Source organism: Pan troglodytes, chromosome 20, assembly GCF_028858775.2.
Source record: "Pan troglodytes isolate AG18354 chromosome 20, NHGRI_mPanTro3-v2.0_pri, whole genome shotgun sequence".
In the NCBI taxonomy this organism is placed as follows: domain Eukaryota; kingdom Metazoa; phylum Chordata; class Mammalia; order Primates; family Hominidae; genus Pan; species Pan troglodytes.
The window spans coordinates 14,563,308-14,585,463 of record NC_072418.2 but is presented as its reverse complement, the minus strand read 5'-3'; the positions used below and the strand labels follow the sequence as shown (position 1 = coordinate 14,585,463).

General features: G+C 46.0%; 1 protein-coding gene across 7 annotated transcripts in view; it reads right to left on the bottom strand.

The window, feature by feature from the left end:
- Positions 1–11,230, bottom strand: part of LOC746590 (zinc finger protein 69) — a 30,738-nt gene extending 19,508 nt beyond the window's left edge. For 3 of the 7 annotated variants that reach the window (XM_054673931.2, XM_063801236.1, XM_054673932.2), the window contains exon 1: positions 11,002–11,226. In XM_054673931.2, the coding sequence (XP_054529906.1) occupies positions 11,002–11,064 (63 nt within the window). In that variant the 5' untranslated portion in view covers positions 11,065–11,226. Of the gene's footprint in view, positions 1–11,001 lie in introns of all 7 variants that reach the window. The other 4 variants (XM_054673933.2, XM_054673930.2, XM_003316116.7 and 1 more) reach the window with 3 other exon arrangements.
- Between the last annotated feature and the right edge of the window lie 10,926 nt (positions 11,231–22,156).

The following is a 22,156-nucleotide window of genomic DNA, read 5'->3' as shown; positions in this document are numbered from 1 at the left end:
TCAATTATGAGGTCAGGAGTTCGAGACCAGCCTGGTCAATATGGTGAAACCCTCTCTCTACTAAAAATACAAAAATTAGTTGGGTGTGGTGGTGTGTGCCTGTATTCCCAGCTACTCCGGACGCTGAGGCAGAAGAATTGCTAGAACCCGGGAGGCGGAGGTTGCTGTGAGCCGAGATCATGCCACTGCCCTCCAGCCTGGGCAACAGAGCGAGATTCTGTCTCAAAAAAAAAAAAAAAAAAAAAAAGCCAGGAGGAACTATGAGCCTGGAAGAAAACTGCGGGAACTCTGTGGATTATCTGCTCAATGTTTTGGGGAAACAACCACTGTTCTAAATAATAAAACCCATTAAATAAGAAAGTGAATTAAGTATCATTCCATATAAGGTTCATAACTGAGTTAAAATAAAATCCAATATGAAATATCACATATTGGTTATCATTTGCATGAAAAACATGCAAAAATAAAACATACTGATGAGGATGCAGACCCAGGTTGTGAAAGTATAAAAAAAAGTAAGGCAGTTATCTTATTCCCAATACTGGCTCCATCATTATTTGGATTAATTGTGCAATTCTTTTATGTATTTTGTGCATATGTAATATTTTTAGTAAGATTCTAGAATGCACACTCTATACAGAAATAACTATCAGTGAATTTTAATTATCAGCAACAGTCTGCTAAATATAATTTTTAAAAGAGCACACTCTATTGAAACTAATTTTTTTCTTTTTTCTTTTCTTTTCTTTTCTTTTTTTTTTTTTTTTTTGAGATGGAGTCTCACTCTGTCACCCAGGCTGGAGTGCAGTGGCGCCATCTTGGCTCACTGCAACCTCCGTCACCCAGGTTCATGCCATTCTCCTGCCTCGGCCTCCCGAGTAGCTGGGACTACAGGCACCCACCACCACGCCCGGCTAATTTTTTATATTTTTAGTAGAGGCGGGGATTCACCATGTTAGCCAGGATGGTCTCGATCTCCTGACCTTGTGATCCACCCGCCTCGGCCTCCCAGAGTGCTGGGATTAGAGACGTGAGCTACCGCACCTGACTCTTTTCTTTTCTTTTTTTCAAACAGGGTCTCATTCTGTTGCCCAGGCTGGAGTGTAGCGGTGCAATCATAGCTCACTGCAGCCTCGAACTCTTAGGCTCAACAGATCCTTCTACCTCAGCCTCCTGAGTAGCTGGGACTACAGGCACGCATCACAGTGATGAGGTAATTTTTTGTATAGGCAAAGTTTGCCGTGTTGCCGATGCTGGAATAATCTCTTTATTTTTATTTTTATTTTTATTTTTATTTTTTGAGATGGAGTTTCACTCTTGTTGCCCAGGCTGGAGTGCAATGGCATGATCTTGGCTCACCGCAACCTTGGCCTCCCAGGTTCAAGTGATTCTCCTGCCTCAGTCTCCCAGGTAGCTGGGATTACAAGCATGTGCCACCAGGCCTGGCTAATTTTGTATTTTTAGTAGAGACAAGGTTTTTCCATGTTCATCAGGCTGGTCTTGAACTCCTGACCTCAGGTGATCCACCCACATCAGCCTCCCAAATATTGGGATTACAGGCATGAGCCACCATGCCCAGCCACTAATTTCTATTAAAACTAATTTTCTTCAAGTCCAAAAAAGTCTCAGGAAGGATATAAAATGATTATTATGCAAAAAGTCTACACTGAAAAACATCAATATAAAATGAAATAAATGAAAAAATGTCATGTGTCCTTAAAAGGAGATTAAATAGCACTATGATGTAACGTTTCTGAAATATGACTACAGTTATATTTTAGTCCATGAAATTTACAAGGCAGTTTGTTTTTTTCACTAAAATTAAGAAAAAACTACTTCTAAAAACTGAAATACAAGACAATGACTAAGAATAGCCAAGATGCTCTATAGAGTATGGTTGGGGGGGTGTTACAGCATGAATATTTGCATCACTCCAAAAAAATCACACATTAATAACCTACCCCCCAATATAGTATTAGAAGTTGACATCTCTGAAAAGTAATTAGGATTAGATGACAGCATAAGAGTCGATCCTTTCTGAATGAGATTAGTGCTCTTATGAGAAGACACAGGAGAGCCAGCTTCCTCTCCTCTGTCACGTGAAGAAACACAAGAAGATGACCATCTGCAAAACCAGGAAGCGGGCCCTTACCAGACACTAGATCTGCCAGCTCCCTGAACATGGACTTCACAACCTCAAGAACTGCCAGAAATAAATGTTTATCCCTTAAGTCACCCAGTCTATGGTAATTTGATATAGCAGCCCAAGATGACTAAGATAGACAGGCAATATACCCACTAAACACCACAGCTTTGAACGTTATACTAATTAAGAGAAAATGGTATTATCAGAGAGATGGAAAGATAGACCAATGGAAAACAGCAAATTGTGGAACCAGGGCATCTTTTTTTTCTTTCTTTTTTTTTTTTTTAATGGAGTTTCGCTCTTGTTGCCCAGGCTGGAGAGCAATGGTGTGATCTCGGCTCACTACAACCTCCATCTCCCAGGTTCTCGTGATTCTCCTGTTTCAGCCTCCTGAGTAGCTGGGATTACAGCCATGTACCACCACGCTTGGCTAATTTTGTACTTTTAGTAGAGACAGGGTTTCACCATATTGGTCAGGCTGATCTTAAACTCCTGACCTCAGGTGTTCCACCCGCCTCAGCCTCCCAAAGTGCTGGGATTACAGGCGTCAGCCACCATGCCCAGTCTGGGCATCTGTTTAAGGTAATGTGAAACTATGACAAACCAGGTATTGCCAGCCAATGATACAAGTGGTGAACACTTAACAGAAAAAGCAGCGACAAATGGTTATCTACAGGAGAATAATCAGTTTACTACCCATCATCTCCATATACAATAATTTAATTAATTCTAGAGTTGCCTCTTATACTGAGTTCTTATAGTTATATGTTAACTTAGCATGCATTTTCTTTATGGATTTAACTTTCTCATAACGGAAAAAAACTTTATTCAAACTCAACAGAGTTTCTAGTTCTCCACCTCCTTCCATTTCCTCCATGTGGTCAACTCACATATATTTCTTTTTTTTTTTTTTTTTTTTTTTTTTTGAGACGGAGTCTCGCTCTGTCGCCCAGGCTGGATTGCAGTGGCGCGATCTCGGCTCACTGCAAGCTCCGCCTCCCGGGTTCACGCCATTCTCCTGCCTCAGCCTCCGGAGTAGCTGGGACTACAGGCGCCCGCTACCAAGCCCGGCTAATTTTTTGTATTTTTAGTAGAGACGGGGTTTCACCGTGTTAGCCAGGATGGTCCTGATCTCCTGACCTCGTGATCCGCCCGCCTCGGCCTCCCAAAGTGCTGGGATTACAGGCGTGAGCCACCGCGCCCGGCCACATATATTTCTTACACGACTGCATTCTGGTGACCACCTCCCTGTGGGACAGCTAGATATAACCAATTTGACTTGTTCCACTAACCCTTACACCCCACATGGATGGCACAGACCACCTCTTAATCACAGTATGACTTCACAGAACTAGTGCCTGCTTGCTCTAAATCCACCAGAAACAACTCCCTGAGCGACGTCTCCTTGTTCAATTCCCTGGACCCTGAGAAACGCTTTGGCCCACAGGTCCCCGTCTGTCTTGCTTCCCACCTGCTGGTTGAATGTGCATCCTGGATGTTCCCCCCACTCTGTGTTGCTCTGCAGCTGTGCTGCCCTCATCTCCTGGGATTGTGAGCCATGCACTGTATGTCATGGGCTTTGTTGAGTTGCCTCTTCTGTGTCTTACCTGATCTATGCAATCATTCTTGGATTGGCTCTAGTGAAAAATGCAACGTAAAGTTAATTTGAAATACTCAAGCTGCAATCTTTGAACAATTCTTTACAAGGGACAAGCCCACAGAGGAGCAATACTGGCTGGAACACAGTGATGTCTGACTCATGTGTCAGCACAGGTCACCCTATCACATGAGACATCTCTCCACCCCCATCCTGCTCACCGAAGCGCTCATGACTACTTTCCACCAACACCGCACTATGCCCCCCTGTGAACCTCAATTTCATATTCTGATTTGCAGGCTACTGGTCCACCCCGTTGGGGTGGGCTTTCCTTGTCTTTTGGGGTTTTGTCTTCCTTCACAGTTGACACAATCCAGAGGACAGGAATCATTTCTCCTTTCCCTCAATAGCACCATCCAACTGGCTGACCAGCCATGTGTCTCCAACTTACGAAAACTGGGACTGGGAAAGAAAAGCTGAGCATCTCGAGGGGTTGACTATCTAGATGCAGAGTATACTAGGAGTCTCCTTCCATCGTAAGGCATTCAGCTGCTCTCTTGGGAGTCCCCATTCTCCTACCTCAGTCTGTCCCCTGGGAGGAGTGACTCAGGGGCTGATACTCACTAGACCCTCCAAGAGACATGGCAGCTGTGGGAATATTAGGTCACCCCAATTCTGCCACCCAGGACCAAGAAAACATAGGAGAGTGTGCTGAAGACACAATACCCTTTGAAGTTTCCAAAGGGGAGCCTCAACCAAAAGACAATCTGATAAGATCTCTGTTTTAAGGCCAGGTGGGGTATCTCACACCTGTAATCCCAGCACTTTGGGAGACCAAGGCGGGTGGATCACGAGGTCAGGAGATAGAGATCATCCTGGCTAACATGGTGAAACCCTGTCTCTACTAAAAGGCTCCTGTAGTCCCAGCTACTCGGGAGGCTGAGGCAGGAGAATGGCGTGAACCCGGGAGGTGGGGCTTGCAGTGAGCCGAGGTCGTGCCACTGCACTCCAGCCTGGGCGACTGAGCAAGACTCTGTCTCAAAAAAAAAAAAGATCTCTGTTTTTAGGATAGATGAAAGGAGGAGATGCATACAAATTTTCACACGGGAGTGTCTGGTGGTGATTCTCTGAACATTTCACATAGAGGAAAGGAGAAGCGCTCAATGACTATTTCCCACCAACACTGCATTGTGTCCCCTGTGTACCCCCATGTATATCTTGCTTTGCAGGCTATTGCTCCACTATGTTGGAGTGGCTTTTCCTTGTCTTTTGGGATATCTCTCCCTTCACAGTTGAGACAATCCAGAGGACAGGAATCATTTCTCTTTTTCCTCAATAGCAACATCCGATTGGCTGACTGTCTATTTGTCTCCAATTAATGGAAAGTGGAGTTGGGAGAGAGAAGTTGAGCACCCCAAGAATTGGTTATGTAGATGAAGAGTATACCAGGCATCTCCTCCACCATAAGGCATTCAGCTGCTCCCTCGGGAGGCCCCACTCCCCTAGGCACTAATACCCATGAGACCCTCCAGGAGACAGGGCAGTTGTGGGGATCTTGAGTCAGCCCCGGGCAGTTCTAAAACCCAAAACCAGGAAAAGATAGGAGGGTGTACTGAAGACACATCACCCTGTAATGTTTCCAGAAAGGAACCTCATCCCAAAGACATCCTGATAAGGTGTCTGTGTCTAGGAAAGAAAAGGAGGAGAGGCAGAAAGGACTTTTTTTGGGAAAATGCCTAGTGGTTATTCTCTGCTTTCCTCTCATGTGAAATGTTCAGAAACAGATTTCACTGCAAGCCCTTGAAGAGTTAGGCTATGGTATGAGGGTGGAGGATTTGAGGCCCTGTATCCCATATATTTGGAAAATGCCAGGGGAAAACAGTCTCCCTGGAGATTGTGGAAAAATTTAAATAAAAAACAATGAGACCGAACTGTATGCAGTGTCCGAAGGTCCTACTTAAAGACCCTGAAAGCAAATTTAAATACAACTCTTCAAAATTATTAATTTATAGGGAAACAAAATTTATGCTTAATCAGGCAGAATCCACCAATTAACCTCTGATTACATAACTAGAAAATTTCTACCTAAGTCAGGCCAGGAAAGCTGGCTTATACCTGTAATCCCACCACTTTAGGAGGCCAAGGTGGGCGGACCACTTGAGGACAGGAGTTGGAGACCAGCCTGGCCAACGTGGTAAAACCCCGTGTTTACTAAAAATACAAAAATTAGCCATGTGTGGTGGCACATGCATGTAATCCCAGCTACTTGGGAGGCTGAAGCAGGAGAATTACTTGAACCCAGGAGGCAAAGGCTGCAGTGAACTGAGATGATGTCACTGCACTCCAACCTGGGCCACAGAGTGAGACCCTGTCTCAAAACAAACAAACAAACAAAAACAACAAAGTAATTCAAATATTTAAGCTGGTGGATCTCTATCTTGAAGCAATGCGATCATGGGGTTGAGTCACATGACACACAGCTTTCACATAGCTAGCTGGAACTCTCCTTTCCCTGATTACAGATTCGCCTTCTTTCTTACCTATAGTGTTTTGTAAAATGTTGTAAATGACTGAAGGGAAACAGGAAAGACCCTTTCCCTCTTCACTTTTTTTTTATTTATTTAATATGATTTTTCACAATTGAGATGGCATCTCACTTATGTTGCCCAGGCTGGTCTTGAACTCCTGAGATCAAGCCATCCACCTGCCTCAGCCTCCCAAAGTGCTGGGGTTACAGGTGTGAGCCATCCCACTGCGCCCCTCTTCACTACTGATCTCTGTAGTAGACTAACTTCCCTCTTAACTTTCTCACACAAAGACTTCATGGCTATCACATTGTCTTCAGCTGGAATGTTGAATTCACTCTTTTAAATTGAAAAGGAAATAAAAACCAGCTAGAAAGAAAAGAAAACAAGCGCTGGGAGAAAAAAGCAAACCATAACAAGTTAAGTTGTTAGCCAGGTGCATTGGCTAACGTCTGTGATCGCAGCACTTTTGGAGGCCAAGGAAGCAGGACTGTTTGAGGCCAGGAGCTAGAGACCAGCCTAGGCAACATATCAAGATGCCACCTGCATACAAAAAAAAAAAAAAAAAAAAAATCAGCCAGGCGTGCTGGTGGGCGACTGTAGTCTCAGCTACTTGGGAGGCTGAGGTGCTTGAGCCAGGGAGGTCAAGGCTGCAGCAGGCCATGATCGCACCACTGCTCCAGCCTGGGCCACAGAACAAGACATTAGCTCAAAGAAAAAAATTAAATTAAATTATTGTACCTCATACATCAGCCTTCTATGGAAAATGCAATCCTATTATATTTATTTGCCTTTTCCCTATACAAGTGTTAGGGAAGCAGGTGCCTAGGGGAGCCGGAGAAACACCAATTTAAGTTCAGCTCCATCTTGAGACTAACAAGAAACACTCCTTGCCAGTCACAACCCGTGATCATAAAGTTTCCCATGAAGAAAACAGCCTGAAGATGCCTGCAAGTATCCTTACACTCCCACAACAACAGAATGTCCTGATGTCCCAATACCCATAACAATATGTGCTTTCAAGATAATTATAGTTGTTTTAATGCACTTGGGTGCTAAAATGTAAAGGATAGTTTTCTTTAAATCAACAAAGTAATAAATTTTGTGATGCTGTCAGCCCACATGCAGGTAGGCACAGCTTAGTTTAGTCTTTACATAGACAAGATCCCTACCTAAGAAACACTTAGTACATTCCTCCACTTGCTTTATGAGGATGCCCTACTCTGTAACAGAGAATCACTCTCTTCCTTCCTTCCTTCCTTTTTCTTTCTTCCTTCCTTCTTCCTTCCTTCCCTCCCTCCCTTCCTTTCTTTCTTTTCTTTCTTTTCTTTTCTTTTTTTTTTAAATACAGACAGGGTCTTACTGCATTGGCCAGCTGGGTCTTGAACACTTGCCTCCCGAGTACATGGAACTACAGGTGCAAGCCACCACACCCGGCTAATTTTTGTTATTTTTGGAAAAGATGGGGTTTCCCTATGTTGCCCAGGCTGGTCTCGAACTGCTGACTAGAAGTGATCCTCCTGCCTCGGCCTCCCAATGTGCTTAGAAAACAGATCTAAGCCATCATGCTGGCCCAGAGTAGCTTTCAACAAACTCCCTTCTCACTGCACTTTGTGACTCGTCTTGAATTCTTTCCTGTGTGAGATCCAAGAACTCTCTTGGGGTCTGATCAGGACCTCTTTTCCTGGTAATATAAGAAAGAACTTAACTGCTAATTTTAGAGTACTGAGTCCATTTCTCTGGAGTCTGTTTTTTTTCCTGAATGGGCCATTGCTATCTTTCTGCTTGAATAAACTCTTCAAACTGAAATCTGAACCTTTGAATTATTTCGGGCTGGCAAGTCCAAATAAGGCGACTGCATCTCTGCAACCAATCAAGCATTTATCTGGTTTGTCTCCTCATGTACCTTATAAAAGCCGAGCCTTCAACCTATAAACTAAAAATAAAAATATATCTTCTGGCCTGGCGAGGTGGCTCACATCTGGAATCTCAGCACTTTGGGAGGCCGAGGTGGGTAGGTAACTTGAGGTCAGGAGTTCGAGAACAGCCTGGCCAACATGGTGAAACCCCATCTCTACTAAAAACACAAAAATTAGGCAGGCGTGGTGGTGCATGTGGGGAAAAGAGAGATCAGATTGTTACTGTGTCTACATAGAAAAGGAAGACATAAGAAACTCCATTTTGGTATGTACTAACAAAAATTGTTCTTCTTTGAGATGCTGTTAATCTGTAACTTTAGCCCCAACCCTGTGCTCACAGAAACCTGTGCTGTATTGAATCAAGGTTTAATGGATTTAGGGCTGTGCAGGATGTGCCTTGTTAACAATATGTTTGTAGGCAGTATGCTTGGTAAAAGTCATCGCCATTCTCCATTCTCGATTAACCAGGGGCACAGTGCACTGCGGAAAGCCGCAGGGACCTCTGCCCAACAAAGCCTGGGTATTGTCCAAGGTTTTCCCCCACTGAGACAGCCTGAGATCCGGCCTCGTGGGAAAGGAAAGACCTTACCATCCCCCAGCCTGACACCCCTAAAGGGTCTGTGCTGAGGAGGAATAGTGAAAGAGGGAGGCCTCTTTGCAGTTGAGATAAGAGGAAGGCTTCTGTCTCCTGCTCGTTCCGGGGAATGGAATGTCTCGGTGTAAAGCCGACCATTCATTCTATTCTGAAATAGGAGAAAACCGCCCTGTGGGAGGCGAGATATGCTGGCAGCAATACTGCTCTGTTACTCTTTGCTACACTGAGATATTTGCATAAAGTGAAACATAAATCTGGCCTACCTGCACATCCAGGCACAGTATCTTTCCTTGAACTTATTCATGATACAGGTTCCTTTGCTCACATGATTCCCTGCTGACCTTCTCCCCACCATCACCCTGTTGTCCTGCCACACTCCCCTCGCCAAGATAGTAAAAATAGTGATCAATAAATACTGAGGGAACTCAGAGACCAGCGCCGGTGCAGGTCCTCGCATGTTGAGCGCCGGTCCCCTGGGCCCACTGTTCTTTCCCTATACTTCGTCTCTGTGTCTTATTTCTTTACTCAGTCTCTTGTCTCTACCTGACAAGAAATACCCACAGGGGTGGAGGGGCAGGCCCCCTTCAGGTGCGTGCCTGTAATCCCAGCTACTCGGGAGGCTGAGGCTAGAGAATCGCTTGAATCTGGAAGGTGGAGGTTGCAGTGAGCCGAGATTGAGCCATTGCACTCCAGCCTGAGCGACAGAAGGAGACTGTTTTAAATAAAAACAAAAACAAAGTACCTTCCCAGGTAAGTGAAGTGACCGGCTCTTGGCCAAGGGAACCCCCAAAAAACCCTGAAAATTGAGTGCCTCTGTATGACAGGATGGGAGGTGAGACAGGTCTCCTTATACCCTCTCCCTTTAGGAGTTTACATGCAGCAACTGACGCACATTCATGTAAAAACAGACATTCTCTGACTGGAAAAACAGACTCCTTGTGGCAAGAAGATACCAAATTACAAACAAGACCTAAGGCCACGCAAGACAAGGGTAAGTCACGCCTTAGAATTCATAAAATCTAGAGAAACAGGACTGTTTTTTGGCTGGGATGGAATCAAGTGGCAGATAACAGACCCCCTTCCTTCAGCATTCCTTCCTACCTCCTCCAAACTTTAGACAAAGCTTCACACTCTCAACCAACTGCCACCTACAGAATCCCTCAACCACCTGTGCCTTCTAACCCCCCTTCCACAGGTCCTGCACTTTCTGTTTTTTGTTTTTGTTTTTGTTTTGAGACAGAGTCTCACTCTGTCGCTGAGGCTGGAGTGCAGTGGCACTGTGTGGGCTCACTGCAACCTCCGTCTCCTGGATTCAAATAATTCTCTTGTCTCAGCCTCCCGAGTAGCTGGGATTACAGGCGTCCACCATCACGCCCGGCTGGTTTCTTTTTTATATTTTTAGTAGAGACGGGGTTTCATCATGTTGGCCAGGCTGGTCTTGAACTCCTGACCTCAGGTGATCCGCCCGCCTTGGCCTCCCAAAGTGGTGGAATTACAGGCGTGAGCCACCGTGCCCGGCCAGGTCCCTCCCTTTCTGCCTAAGGAACTTACACCTTCCAGGCACTAATTCATGATTTTCCCTGCAATTCCTGTCTCTCTAAAATGAATAAAACCAAACTGTCTTGAGCCGCCTCGGGACCACTTACTCCAGGCTGGTTGGGGTTGTGTTTCCCTCGGCCAAGGTCTCTCCTATTCGGCTCCGAATAAACTTCTTTATTTTACATAGTTTGGCTTTTTCCGTTGACAAACCACAAGCCAGGACTGGGTGTGTCTCATTCGTGAATCGCTGTTTGCTCAAATGAACTCTTTGTTAACGTTCCTCAGTTTAATTTTTAACAGGAGAAAAAGTGGACACTGGGGGCCCCACAGACCGCTGCTCCTCCCACGCACGAACCCCACACCCGAGTCGGGATCACCCACATGACCCTCCCGTGGCCCCCGCACAATCTGGGTAGACGCGTGGCTGCGGGCGCGGAGCTGCCCAGAGAGGGCTCTGGAACCGCAGTCGCCGCGCAGAGACGGGACAGGACGCCTGGTGTCCCGGCTACCGGCCCAGCCACACCGAGCAGTCGAGGGGACCGAGGGCCGAGCGGCTCCAGGAGGACTCGGTCCCAGATCCCAAAGTCGCCCGCAGGAAAGCCAGGGTCTCGCCACAGTCGGTTCCGGTCGGTCCAGGCAGCCCCTCCCCCGTCTCACGACACCCGGCCCCAGACACGCACCATTTCCTGGCTTTCAGATGTCCCGGGGTCCTCTCTACACCTCCTGTGACTACAGCAGGGCATAGCGTAGGTGACAGAGTGACAGAAGCCTGGGCAGAGGAACCGGGTCCCTCTCGGGGCTGGAAAGACCGGATCCCAGCCGCAGCCCGCGCAGGGACAAAGGTGAGGGAAGGAATGCGACCCCCTCAGTGTCTGGAGGAACAGCGGGCAGGGACCCGCCACAGTGCCTCTGATTGGATGGAATGCTAGGCCCCGCCCCCCATGTCTGAGTGACAGCGGAAGCCCTGGGTATCGGGCCCTGCAGAGCCAGACAGACGGATTCTGACCACAGCTTCTCTAAGGGCGAGCTCCTTCCTGCACTCTGGTTATTGGATATTTGCATTTCAGCCAAACTTGCTATTGATAGAGGAGAACACTAGCGTCTTGCTCACTCAAGGGACTGTCCCTGCTCCTTCGTTCTGCACGGGGTCACAGGAGTGTGCAGGGAATTTCAGACTCAGTGTCCACAGGAGCCATCTCCTGCCTCAGAGCAGCAGGGGAACCGAGACCAGGCCAGACACGACTGCACCAGGAGGAGAGGCATATGTCTTGGAGCGGGCCGCAACTGGGGATGAGGCATGGCTAAGACTTGCTCTCACACCCCCATCCCCTCTTCACAGTGTGAAAATGCTCCCTCCTTCCAGATCTTCATTTTCACCAGCAGGAAACTCTCTCCAGGGGTTAATTTAAGCTTTTGACCTAAATAAACTGCCAACTTCATGAACCCTTTATCCAGGTGACGCTCCCAAACATTTCTGTCTCTAGCCTGATCTTCACACATTTTCTTTTCTTTTCTTTTCTTTTTTTTTTTTTTTTTTGAGACAGAGCCTCGCTCTGTCCCCCCAGGCTGGAGTGCAGTGGCGCAATCTCCACTCACTGCAACCTCTGCTTCCTGGGTTCAAGTGATTCTCCTGCCTCAGCCTCCCTAGCAGCTAGGATTACAGGCACATGCCACCGCGCCTGGCTAATTTTTTGTATTTTTAGTAGAGACAAGGTTTCACCATGTTGACCAGACTGGTCTTGAACTCCTGACCTCAAGTGATCCACCCGCCTCGGCCACCCAAAGTGCTGGGATTACAGGCGTGAGCCACCGCACCCGGCCCACATTTTCTTTATATATATGAATATCTCTGTTGGATATAAAATGCTTTAAGAGTAAATTCTTGGTCCCACGAAGTAAAACTAGCACTTAGGGGAAAGTTTAATTTGTTTAGCAAGGCAATTTACTTCTGCAGAAGGGTGCCACTTGTGTCAATCAAGATCACAAGAGCACAGAGAACAAAGGTCACCAGGGGGTTTTTATCCTTAATGCAGTCCTTATCTCTGTGTCACTCCTTCACGGGCTGGGGTTCGATCACACAATCTGAGCTGACCCGACTGGCTACTTGTACATATTTTTCTAAATATAGAAGGAGAGGGGAACGTGAGGCACAGAGATGGAGCGTGTGAGACGTGCAGTTTCGGGGGAACAATGGGTACAGGTAACCAAGGGAACAGATGTGAGTTATTGATTAGAGCTGACGGGAAGGGGGTAGGCTGTTTTACAGTAACTAGGGGCAAGGAGGAACAGGAAAGTTGAGCTTGAGAACAAAAGACAAGGAAGTTAGCAGGCTAAGTCTTTGAAGAGAAACTCAGAGTGGCCGGGCGCGGTGGCTCACGCCTGTAATCCCAGCACTTTGGGAGGCTGAGGCGGGTAGATCACGAGGTCAGGAGATCGAGACCATCCTGGCTAACATGGTGAAACCCCGTCTCTACTAAAAAATACGAAAAATTAGCCAGGCGTGGTGGCGGGCACCTGTAGTCCCAGCTACTCGGGAGGCTGAGGCAGGAGAATGGCATGAACCCAGGAGGCAGAGCTTGCAGTGAGCCGAGATCATGCCACTGCACTCCAGCCTGGGTGACAGAGCGAGACCCCGTCTCAAAAAAAAAAAAAAAGAAACTCAGAGAAATTTACTGTATGTTACAATTCCTCCCTTTTAATTTTCTTATGATTTTTTCTCTTTAAACTTTTTTAACGTGTTTTGGCTTTGCTGTTTGATTTGATATTTTAAAAGGAAAAGCTTACTTGAACAAGGTGGAGGAGAACTAAGGGAGGTTTCAGTAAATGCTGTTCGTACAATCCTTTGTATTAGCCTATGGATGCATGGTATGACACAACGCCTAACAAGAATAAGTACACCTGTTACGACTGTAAAAGAAATAAGTATTGAGGCTATGATTCTTTATTGACTGAACTACTTTCCTAGCCATCTTGAAATAGGGTCATTGACTCCAGAAGTTTTAGCTAATTCATTGGATAAAGCGGTAAGTCCTTGCAAGGCCTTTGTTATGCTCTCACTGGGGGCAGTGTTGTTTGGGATGAAGGTACAACACTGGGTTTTAATCATAACACAAACTCCACCTTTTTCGGCTAATAACATGTCTGGAGCCATTCTGGTTTTTCTTTTTATTTTTTGAGATGGAGTCTCACCCGGTGGCCCAGGCTGGAGTGCAGTGGCACCATCTTGCCTCACTGCAAGCTCTGCCTCCCAGGTTCACGCCATTCTCCTGCCTCAGCCTCCCCAGTAGCTGGGACTACAGTTGCCCGCCACACCCGGATACTTTTTTTGTATTTTTTAGTAGAGACGGGGTTTCACCATGTTAGCCAGGATGGTCTCGATCTCCTGACCTTGTGATCCGCCCACCTCGGCCTCCCAAAGTGCTGGGATTACAGGCGTGAGCCACCGCGCCCAGTCAAGTGATTCTATTTTCTTAAGCTATTTGGCTAGTAGGCCTTAACTGGTCAGCTGTTGTGTTTGATAAGATCCTTGGTGTAATTCATAAACTGCTGCTAATTATAATAGATGTAATTTATCTAAGCTACATTTTTATTAATAGTTATTCGGGGAAATATGGGTTTAAATCTTGCAGTTATTTGGTCTCAGGTTTTGAACTTGTTAGGCACTCCCCGTGGGACTCTAATGGCCTTTATGTAAACTTGAGAGTCAAAAGACTTATAAGGGGCTTCTCCTATTTTTTGGTGTTGTGGCTTTTCTTTTATTTTGGTTGATGAAATGCCAGTGTGAAAGGGATTGCCAATTGGACAAGAGCACAAGTGCCGCTCCAGTTACTTGGCAGAGTATCCAGTAAAGGTCCACTACAATACCGCCATACATCTGCTTGAGGATGACTAAGGGCAGACTGATGGGTAAGTTTTTGGAAGGGCTTAAGCTTATTGCCTCTTGTTAAGCTTCTAAGGAACGCCAGATTCTCCTCTTGTCGTGAGAGACATGAGGTGAAACTGACGTCAGGAGAAGGAAGCTGAATGGCCTTTGGGGGCTGGCCTGCAGGTTGTTGGACTTCGGGATATAGCAGAGAGAGAGCTTGGCATGATTTGTTGCCCCAGGCTGTGGAATTTTGGAAAACAGCTACCATACAGCCTATGCCTGATCGACTGAAGGGCTATCCTAGTGGAAAGGAAACAGTCTGGGCCTCTAGTCTGCCATGCATACAAGCGTAACAATTGCTTTTGTTCAATGTGCAGACGGAATATTGAATCCATTCCAACCAGGCATTTACATCTTGATATCCTGTTTTAATTGCTAGGGTTTGTCTTAAATCTTTTACTTCTACAATATTTACTTTAGTAGTATCATTAGGTAGAAAAGAGGTGGCAGTCTGATTAGAAGAAAGCTTAGAAGGAGAAGAGAAGGAAGGGGGTGAAGAGAATGAAGGATTAATAAAACGCATTTCGAAAGATCTTATGAGGTCTGTGCTGGCCAAGTTGGCTCCTGTTCCATAGAAGTGACTTAAAGTAGGTTTAGAGTCAGTAGAGGTGGAAATTTGTATGGGATTACATTGATTATACTGGCAATTGGGGAGGTGCTTTTTTTAGTGAAATGAATGTATGGTTTTAAGGATATACAGCCACCTGCTGATGAGGTCTAGCCTTGATATTTGATTGTCCATAGGACATCATTCTAGCTATGACAGACTTGTTTTCTTATATTTGTTAAGGAACAAGAGTCTTGGTGGGGGGGGCTTTCACCTTAAAGGGGCAGAGATACTTTTCTGAGGCTGAGACTTGTCTTTGACTTTGGAGATCTTTACAGGGTATGACTAGACATAGCATTAAACGTGATAACTTGGGGTGAGTTTGATTGAGTTACATTAATGATAAGGTGGTCAGCATTGGAAGGGGAAAAGAAGAAAGAGTAATAGAATAGATGGAAGAGGTTAATTTTTCTTAGCTTTAGTTTGAGGGGGTTTTCCCCTGGAATAATGGCCTACGACTTTGGGGGTGGTGGTGCTTTCTTGACTCGGGTGTGATGGGTCTATCCTTTCTCTGCTGTCCAGACTGCAGTTTCAATGGTGGGAAGTGCTAGGCCAGCTCCTCAGGCCAGTGTTGACGTACTGGGAACTCCAGGAGCTGCATCTGTACTGGAAAATTGTGAGTTTTGAGGGAAGAGAAAGTGGAAGATAAACCAAGTATGTAGGAATGTTGGCAGTGGATTGCTTTCAGAGGTAGTTTGGATTAATAGGAAGACAGAAGACATTTGAGTTATGGCAACTAAGTTTCTAGACTTGTTTGGCTAAGGATATACATTTTCATACACATATAAACTTTAACTGTGCTATACATAGCTTGAGGTCTTCAATGGGTCCCCTAATTTAGGTGGGATAGGACTTCTTTCATAAGAGGTTTAAATAACATTTGAGTTCCCTTCAGCGCCTACAGGGGAAATGGCAGCTGGTTCGGATTATCTGATTTGCTAGGTTATTTTCTTAACTCTTGAAAGATAGGATTTTTGGTACCTGGGGATGTGGAAAATAGCTCTTTTTTTTTTTCTGGTAACTGAAGGTTATTTAACACTTGGGTTATTAACTCTTCATGAACAAGGCTTTGACCTTTATTATTGTCTGAAATTTTCTAAATGTATGAGCCACCATAAAGGTGTATTTAGAATCAATATAGATTAATATAGATGGTTCCTTTACAGTTACTTTAAAGCTTGACTAAGTGCAAACAGCTTACAAATTTGGGTAAACTAATTATTAAACAATTTTAAAATTTTATTTCTCTAGGAACTTCTCTATTAATTATTGAACATCTGTTGAATCCTTTTTCCTTTAATCATTTTTGAAGGGGGTTTCTCTTAAGTTTGGCCGGACATTTGTATGGTAATCAGTTAAATCTAAACATGTGTGCTTCCTTTTTAGATTTGGATCTTTCGTTAAGAAACTTGTTAGGTTAAGCAAATTACTAGTAACGTTAAACTATCATTTTTAACAGAATAGCCTCATATTTATACACATGTAATTCTTTTTTGGTGGTACATTTTAACATGGGTGACTTTAAAGAATCAGAGTTCTTTTCTGGTGGATATTTTCACTTTTAACACTGGCCTGACTATAATAAATGCTAGTGGATATATCCGCTGAAAGATTATCTACTTCTTGCTCAGGAAACTTAGCTGCGGGGATGCCAGGCTGCTTGGAGCCATCGCTGAAGCCCCGTATTACTTAGCCTCAGCAAAGTAAGGCAGATATCCTATAATGTAGTTTGCACGGGGCATAGGCTGGGGCCTGGCTCGCATGTCATGCAGAGCTGCCATCAATACAGTGCCGGGACCTTGGACCAGCCAGTGGGCAGGAGCATGGGCTTTGCCGCTGCAGGGGTGCACTATGGGCCAGACAACGCTGACAACATGTTGCGGCAGATCCTTCATGTTGCTAGCCTGGCAAAAGCCATCTGGTGAATTAGGAGCTTGGAGTTCTTTAGGGGAGAGGGACTTAGGCTGGGGAAGAACAGACTTACTGGGCAATGCCTGAGGGGAAGGGTTGGGTATATTAGGTGGGGAATGGTCTAGGGGATCTTGCGAGTTGTTCTTTTTGCTAGGATCCCCCAAGCCCCTTCCTTCACTGTCTTTTTCATTAAAGATGGTTCTATCTTAATAGGGCACATGTACAACTCATTTTCCTCCAAATATTAGTTTTTGACTTGCTCCTTTCAATCCTTGGAGGAGGGGAAAGGACAACTCCTTGCAACTAACATAGGGCATAATTTGTTTCTTCTCGGGAGGCAGGCCTTCTACTAGCAACATTTTCTATTAGAAGTTCACAAATCCATCCCTCATTCGACTGAAATTCTGGCCAGAAAACTAAGGGTTCAAGGATTCGTTCTGGAGTCTAAATGGAACAGCAATATTTTACCACTAATTGCTTTTTCTTATGTTTAGTCTTTTCATTATCTTTCTAATGTTTTAACATGAGATCTAGGGGACTATTAGGGGGGATATCTTTGTTGCTAACTTTGTCTTTTTTGCTTGTAATATTTCCTATACTGGGTCCTGGCTAGGCTCAATCCCTCGTGATAGGAATCTCTTGCCTAGGGGGGCTTGCTGTGGCTCAGCCTCTCATATTAAGGATCTCTTGCCTATTTGGGGGGTTCCTTGTGGCTCAACCCCTCATATTAGGGGGTCTTTTGCCTATCCCTCACTGGAAGCGTGGCTAAGGCTCAATTCCACTATCCTTTAGCTCCACCTGCTGGAGGTTCCTTGCACCCTTCTTTGGCTTCATCCACTCTGGCCGCTTCCCTCGCAGGTTTGTTTCAGGTTCCTCTTAGCATTGATGGCAGGTCAGTATAAACCTGTGACAGGACCCCCGCAGGGCTGCCCTAAGCCGTGTGAGGTGACCACAGAACCGCAGATTGGACTCACTCGCTCCGCACAGCAGTAGTGCTTGTTACCATTCATGCACTTTCAACCCCCAGAATGCCCTGACACACCCCTCTGACTACCAAAGAATTACTTTGTTGCCCCTGCGACGTTTCCCACCTTGGTCTGTGCACAGAGTTTACCTGGTCGCTGCGGTATTGCAAGCCTCTCTTCCCCGCGTTGCTGAGAGTCCGGGGTTATTCGTCAAAATGGGTGGGTCTCGATCTCCTGTCCCTGAGGCCACCGCAATGGGGCAGTGGGACGCATCTCCCCAGGGTAGGGTGACTGAAGAACTCTTCCAAAAGGAGCATGGGGATCTCGGACGATCCCCCAGAATTGTTGGATATAAAATGCTCCCGGAATAAAAGCTTGGTGCCGTGAAGTAAAACCAGCACTCAGGCAAAATTTTAATTCTCTCAGCAAGGCAATTTGCTACAGCAGAAGGGTGCCACTCACGTCAATCAAGATCACAAGAGCACAGAGAACAAAGGAGACCAGGAGGTTTTTATCCTTAATAAGGTCCCTATCTCTGTGTTACTCCCCCGTGGGCTGGGGTCGGACCGCACAATCTGAGCGGACCCGATTGGCTGCTTGTACATATTTTTCTAAATATAGAAGGGGAGGGGGATGTGAGGTACAGAGGTGGAGCATGTGAGATGTGCAGTTTTGGGGGAACAATGGGTACAGGTAACCAAGGGAACAGATGTGAGTTATTGATTAGAGCTGATGGGAACGGGGTAGGCTGTTTTAAAGTAACTAGGGGCAAGGAGGAACAGGAAAGTTGAGTTTGAGAACAAAAGACGAGGAAGTTAGCAGGCTAAATCTTTAAAGAAAAACTTAAAGAAATTCACTGTATCTTACAAATCTGACCCCAGTGGCCCCATGCATGTCAAACCCCAAGCCCTGCCCAGAAGACAGCCCCAGGCTCCAGAGGTACAACACCAGAAAGGACAGAACCCCCACATATACGTGTGCATGTGGGTCTTCTGCTTTCCAGGGCTCTTCAGCTTCTCGGAATCCGCACTCCTTCTGGAGCTGCTCTGAGCAGCTGGAGGCCACCTGTAGGGGAGGGCGGGCTGCCCGGCAGCCCCCAGGAAAGGCTCTCTTTCTCTTCCTTTGCAGGCTCCACACTGGCCTCAGCGTTGAGTCACCGGCCTCGGGCTCTGCTGCCCCCTGCAGGTTATTCAGCTACTTCTCACCCCATTGATCAGTTCCATGACACAAACACCCTCAATCCCATTGTGTGAATAAGACACCAGCAGAGTCCCTGCTCTCCTCCTATGTTTATGTATAAAGTGTGGAAGGAAAATTCTAAGATAACTTAAGTGCATTTAAAAGATTTCCAGATCGTGGTGGAGGTGGCAGCTGAGGGACCCACGTTCAGTGACACTGCAGCACCTCCAGGCCTGGCTGGTCGGAGACAGGGTGGAGAGCTGGAGATGGATGTGGATATATGGAGGGAGCAGCCCTGGGAACTGGGCTCTGCAGCAGCACGGCTCTAGGGCCTGGAGCCCGGGGGAGCAGAGATGATGGGGGCTCCTGGGACAGGACGCTTGGGGAGAAAAGAGTCGGACGGTTTCCATGGGACAGGGGTGCTGTGGCAGCTGGTGTGGGCCTGTGGCTATCATAACTAAGCCCGATTGGGACGTGAAAACTTGGATTCCGTGGGAATTTATGAAGAGGAAGGCTCTGATGACAAAGAAGTCATCGATGAGGAGAGGGATGAGGGTCACTGGCAAGCTCGCCCCCTTATGGAAAGAAAAGTGAACGTTCAGCTACTGCTGCAAAATGGGGTCAAAGGATGAGACTCTCACTGTCAGGGAATAAACTGCTGCAGAACTCTTAGAGATTGCAAAGACCTTCAAACAACAGCTTGGGAGGCCGGGTGCCATGGCTCACGCCTGTAATCCCAACATTTTGGGAGGCCAAAGTGGGAGGATCGCTTGAAGCCCGAGATTGGAGACCACCCTGAGCCGTGAAGTGAGACCCTCCCATCTCCATAAAAAATGTTTAATTACCAAGGAGAAGTGTGTGTACCTACAGTCTCAGCTACTCAGGAGGCTGAGACAGGAGAGTCACTTGAACCCCAAAGTTTGAGGCTGCTGTATGCTATAATTGGGTACTGCGCTTCAGCAAGACACTGTCTCAAAACAAACAAACAAAAAATTAAAATCCCACCAAACTCCCTGGGGAAACCCTGTACCCCTTTGATGGTCAAAGTGTAAAATACAGCAGGTGGTGACATTTCCTTATGGACTGGATCATTCTAGCCACGTAAGAGGCTTGGCCTACTGAGGATTTACCAAGCGGGATGACCTCCTTGCAGTCAATGGAAAAAGCCCCTGGTGAAACCATCCCTTTAAACTTTATCAAATTCATCAGGGAGGATGGGAGGAGGAAAACTTAAACCAAGCTGGCAGCACCTTCAGCATTAATCATTAAGTCAGCTTGTTCTCTGACCTTCCTCATATTTGTTTCATACCTAGTGTCCTAGAATCCCACAGACCCTAAATGATAGTTCCCGTTAACTGCTCTATAGACATCAACTTGAACATTAGATGTTCTCCCTTTGAATTTCCATTCGAAATATTTCCTTTTCAGGGCTGGGTGCATTGGTTCATGACTGTAATCTCAGCACTTTGGGAGGCTGAGGTTGGGGAATCACTTGAGCCTGGGCGTTCAAGAACAGCCTGGAAAATACAGTGAGACTCCATCTGTACAAAAAAATTTATAAACAATTGGGCATGGTGGCATGTGCCTTTATTCCCTGCTACTTGGGAGGCTGAGGCAGGAGGATCCCTTGATCCCAGGAGTTTCTGCAGTGAGCTATGATCCCACCACTGCACTCCAGCCTGGGAAACAGAACCACACTATGTCTCTTAAAAAACAAAAAAGAAAAAAGAAATCCAGACATTTGTTGGTCTTTGGATTATTGGAGAGCATTTATCTGACACTTAGCCCAAAGTTTGATACCAATATATAGAATTATTAGAAAGGGGCACTTTGAGACTGGGACAGAGCTCTGCAGGAAGCTTTCGACAGGTTAATGTGTTAGTATGCTGCCATACTAACTTCAGCAAGACCTGGTCTCAAAAAAAAAAAAAAAAAAATCCCACAAAACTCTCTGGGAAAACCCTGACAACCCTTGGATGGTCCAATTATAAAACACGGCAGGTGGTGATATTTCCCTATGGACTGGATCACAAGCCTCAGGCACACCTTTAGAGGGTAGAGCTGTGACTTGGGATGATACAGCTGCTGCTGCAGGTACAAATTGGGCCTTATGGCAAACACAGTGTGGTAAATCAGTTCCTTTAGGATTTTGGTTGTAATTATGACATAGAGATGAAACCAGACACTCTTGAATTGAACAAGTGCTGGCAGTATATAATGCTCTCAAGTAGGTAGAATCCTTAAAAAAGAACCTTTCTATGACTGTGAGAATGGGACTACCATGCCCGGCTAATTTTTTGTATTTTTAATACAGACAGGGTTTCAACATGCTGTCCAGGCTGGTCTTGAACTCCTGAGCTCAAGTGATCCCCTGCCTCAGCCTCCCAAAGTGCTGGGATTACAGGAGTGAGCCACTGTGCCAGGCCTCCCACTAAGTTTCTTTCATTTGGCCTGGCACAGTTTCTCATGCCTTAATCTCAGCACTTTGGGTGAGAGAGGCGGGTAGATTGCTTGAGCCCAAAATCTTGGGCTATGACCACCCTGGGCAACATAGTAAGACCTAGTTTCTATTTACTTTTATTAAAAAAGAAAAAATATATATACACACACATATAAAAGAGGCCGAGCGCAGTGGTTCACACCTGTAATCTTAGCGCTTTGGGAGGCCAAGGCAGGTGGATCACCTGAGGTCAAGAGTTCGAGACCAAGCTGGCCAACATGGTGAAACCCCGTCAGTAACTAACAAAACGAAAATTATCCAGGCGTGGTGGTGCGCACCTGTAATCAAGCTACTCAGGAGGCTGACGCAGGAGAATCGCTTGAACCCAGGAGGCAGAAGTTGCAGTGACCCGATATCGCGCCATTGCACTCCAGCCTGGGCAACAAGAGCAAAAACTCCATTTCAAAAACAGAGAGAGAGAGAGAGAGAGAGAAAGGAAGTTTCTTTAACTCCCTAATTGTTATGGGCTATCACTACTATCACCAGCAGTTGCCTATGAAGCAAACCTATTCTCACAATGGGTCCAAGAGGAAAAGTAGAAGACTTGGAGACATTCCAGGTAGATCCAAATGCAGCACTTGTACGACAGTATATGGTTAATGTGAGGACTCTTGGGGTGACTTAGCTCAGGCTGGTATAACAAAATACCATGGACTCAGTTTCTTAAACGGCAAACATTTGTTTCTCACAATTCTGGAGTGCGGGAAGTCCAAAATCTTGCTGCCAGCAATTTTGTTCCCAGTGAAGG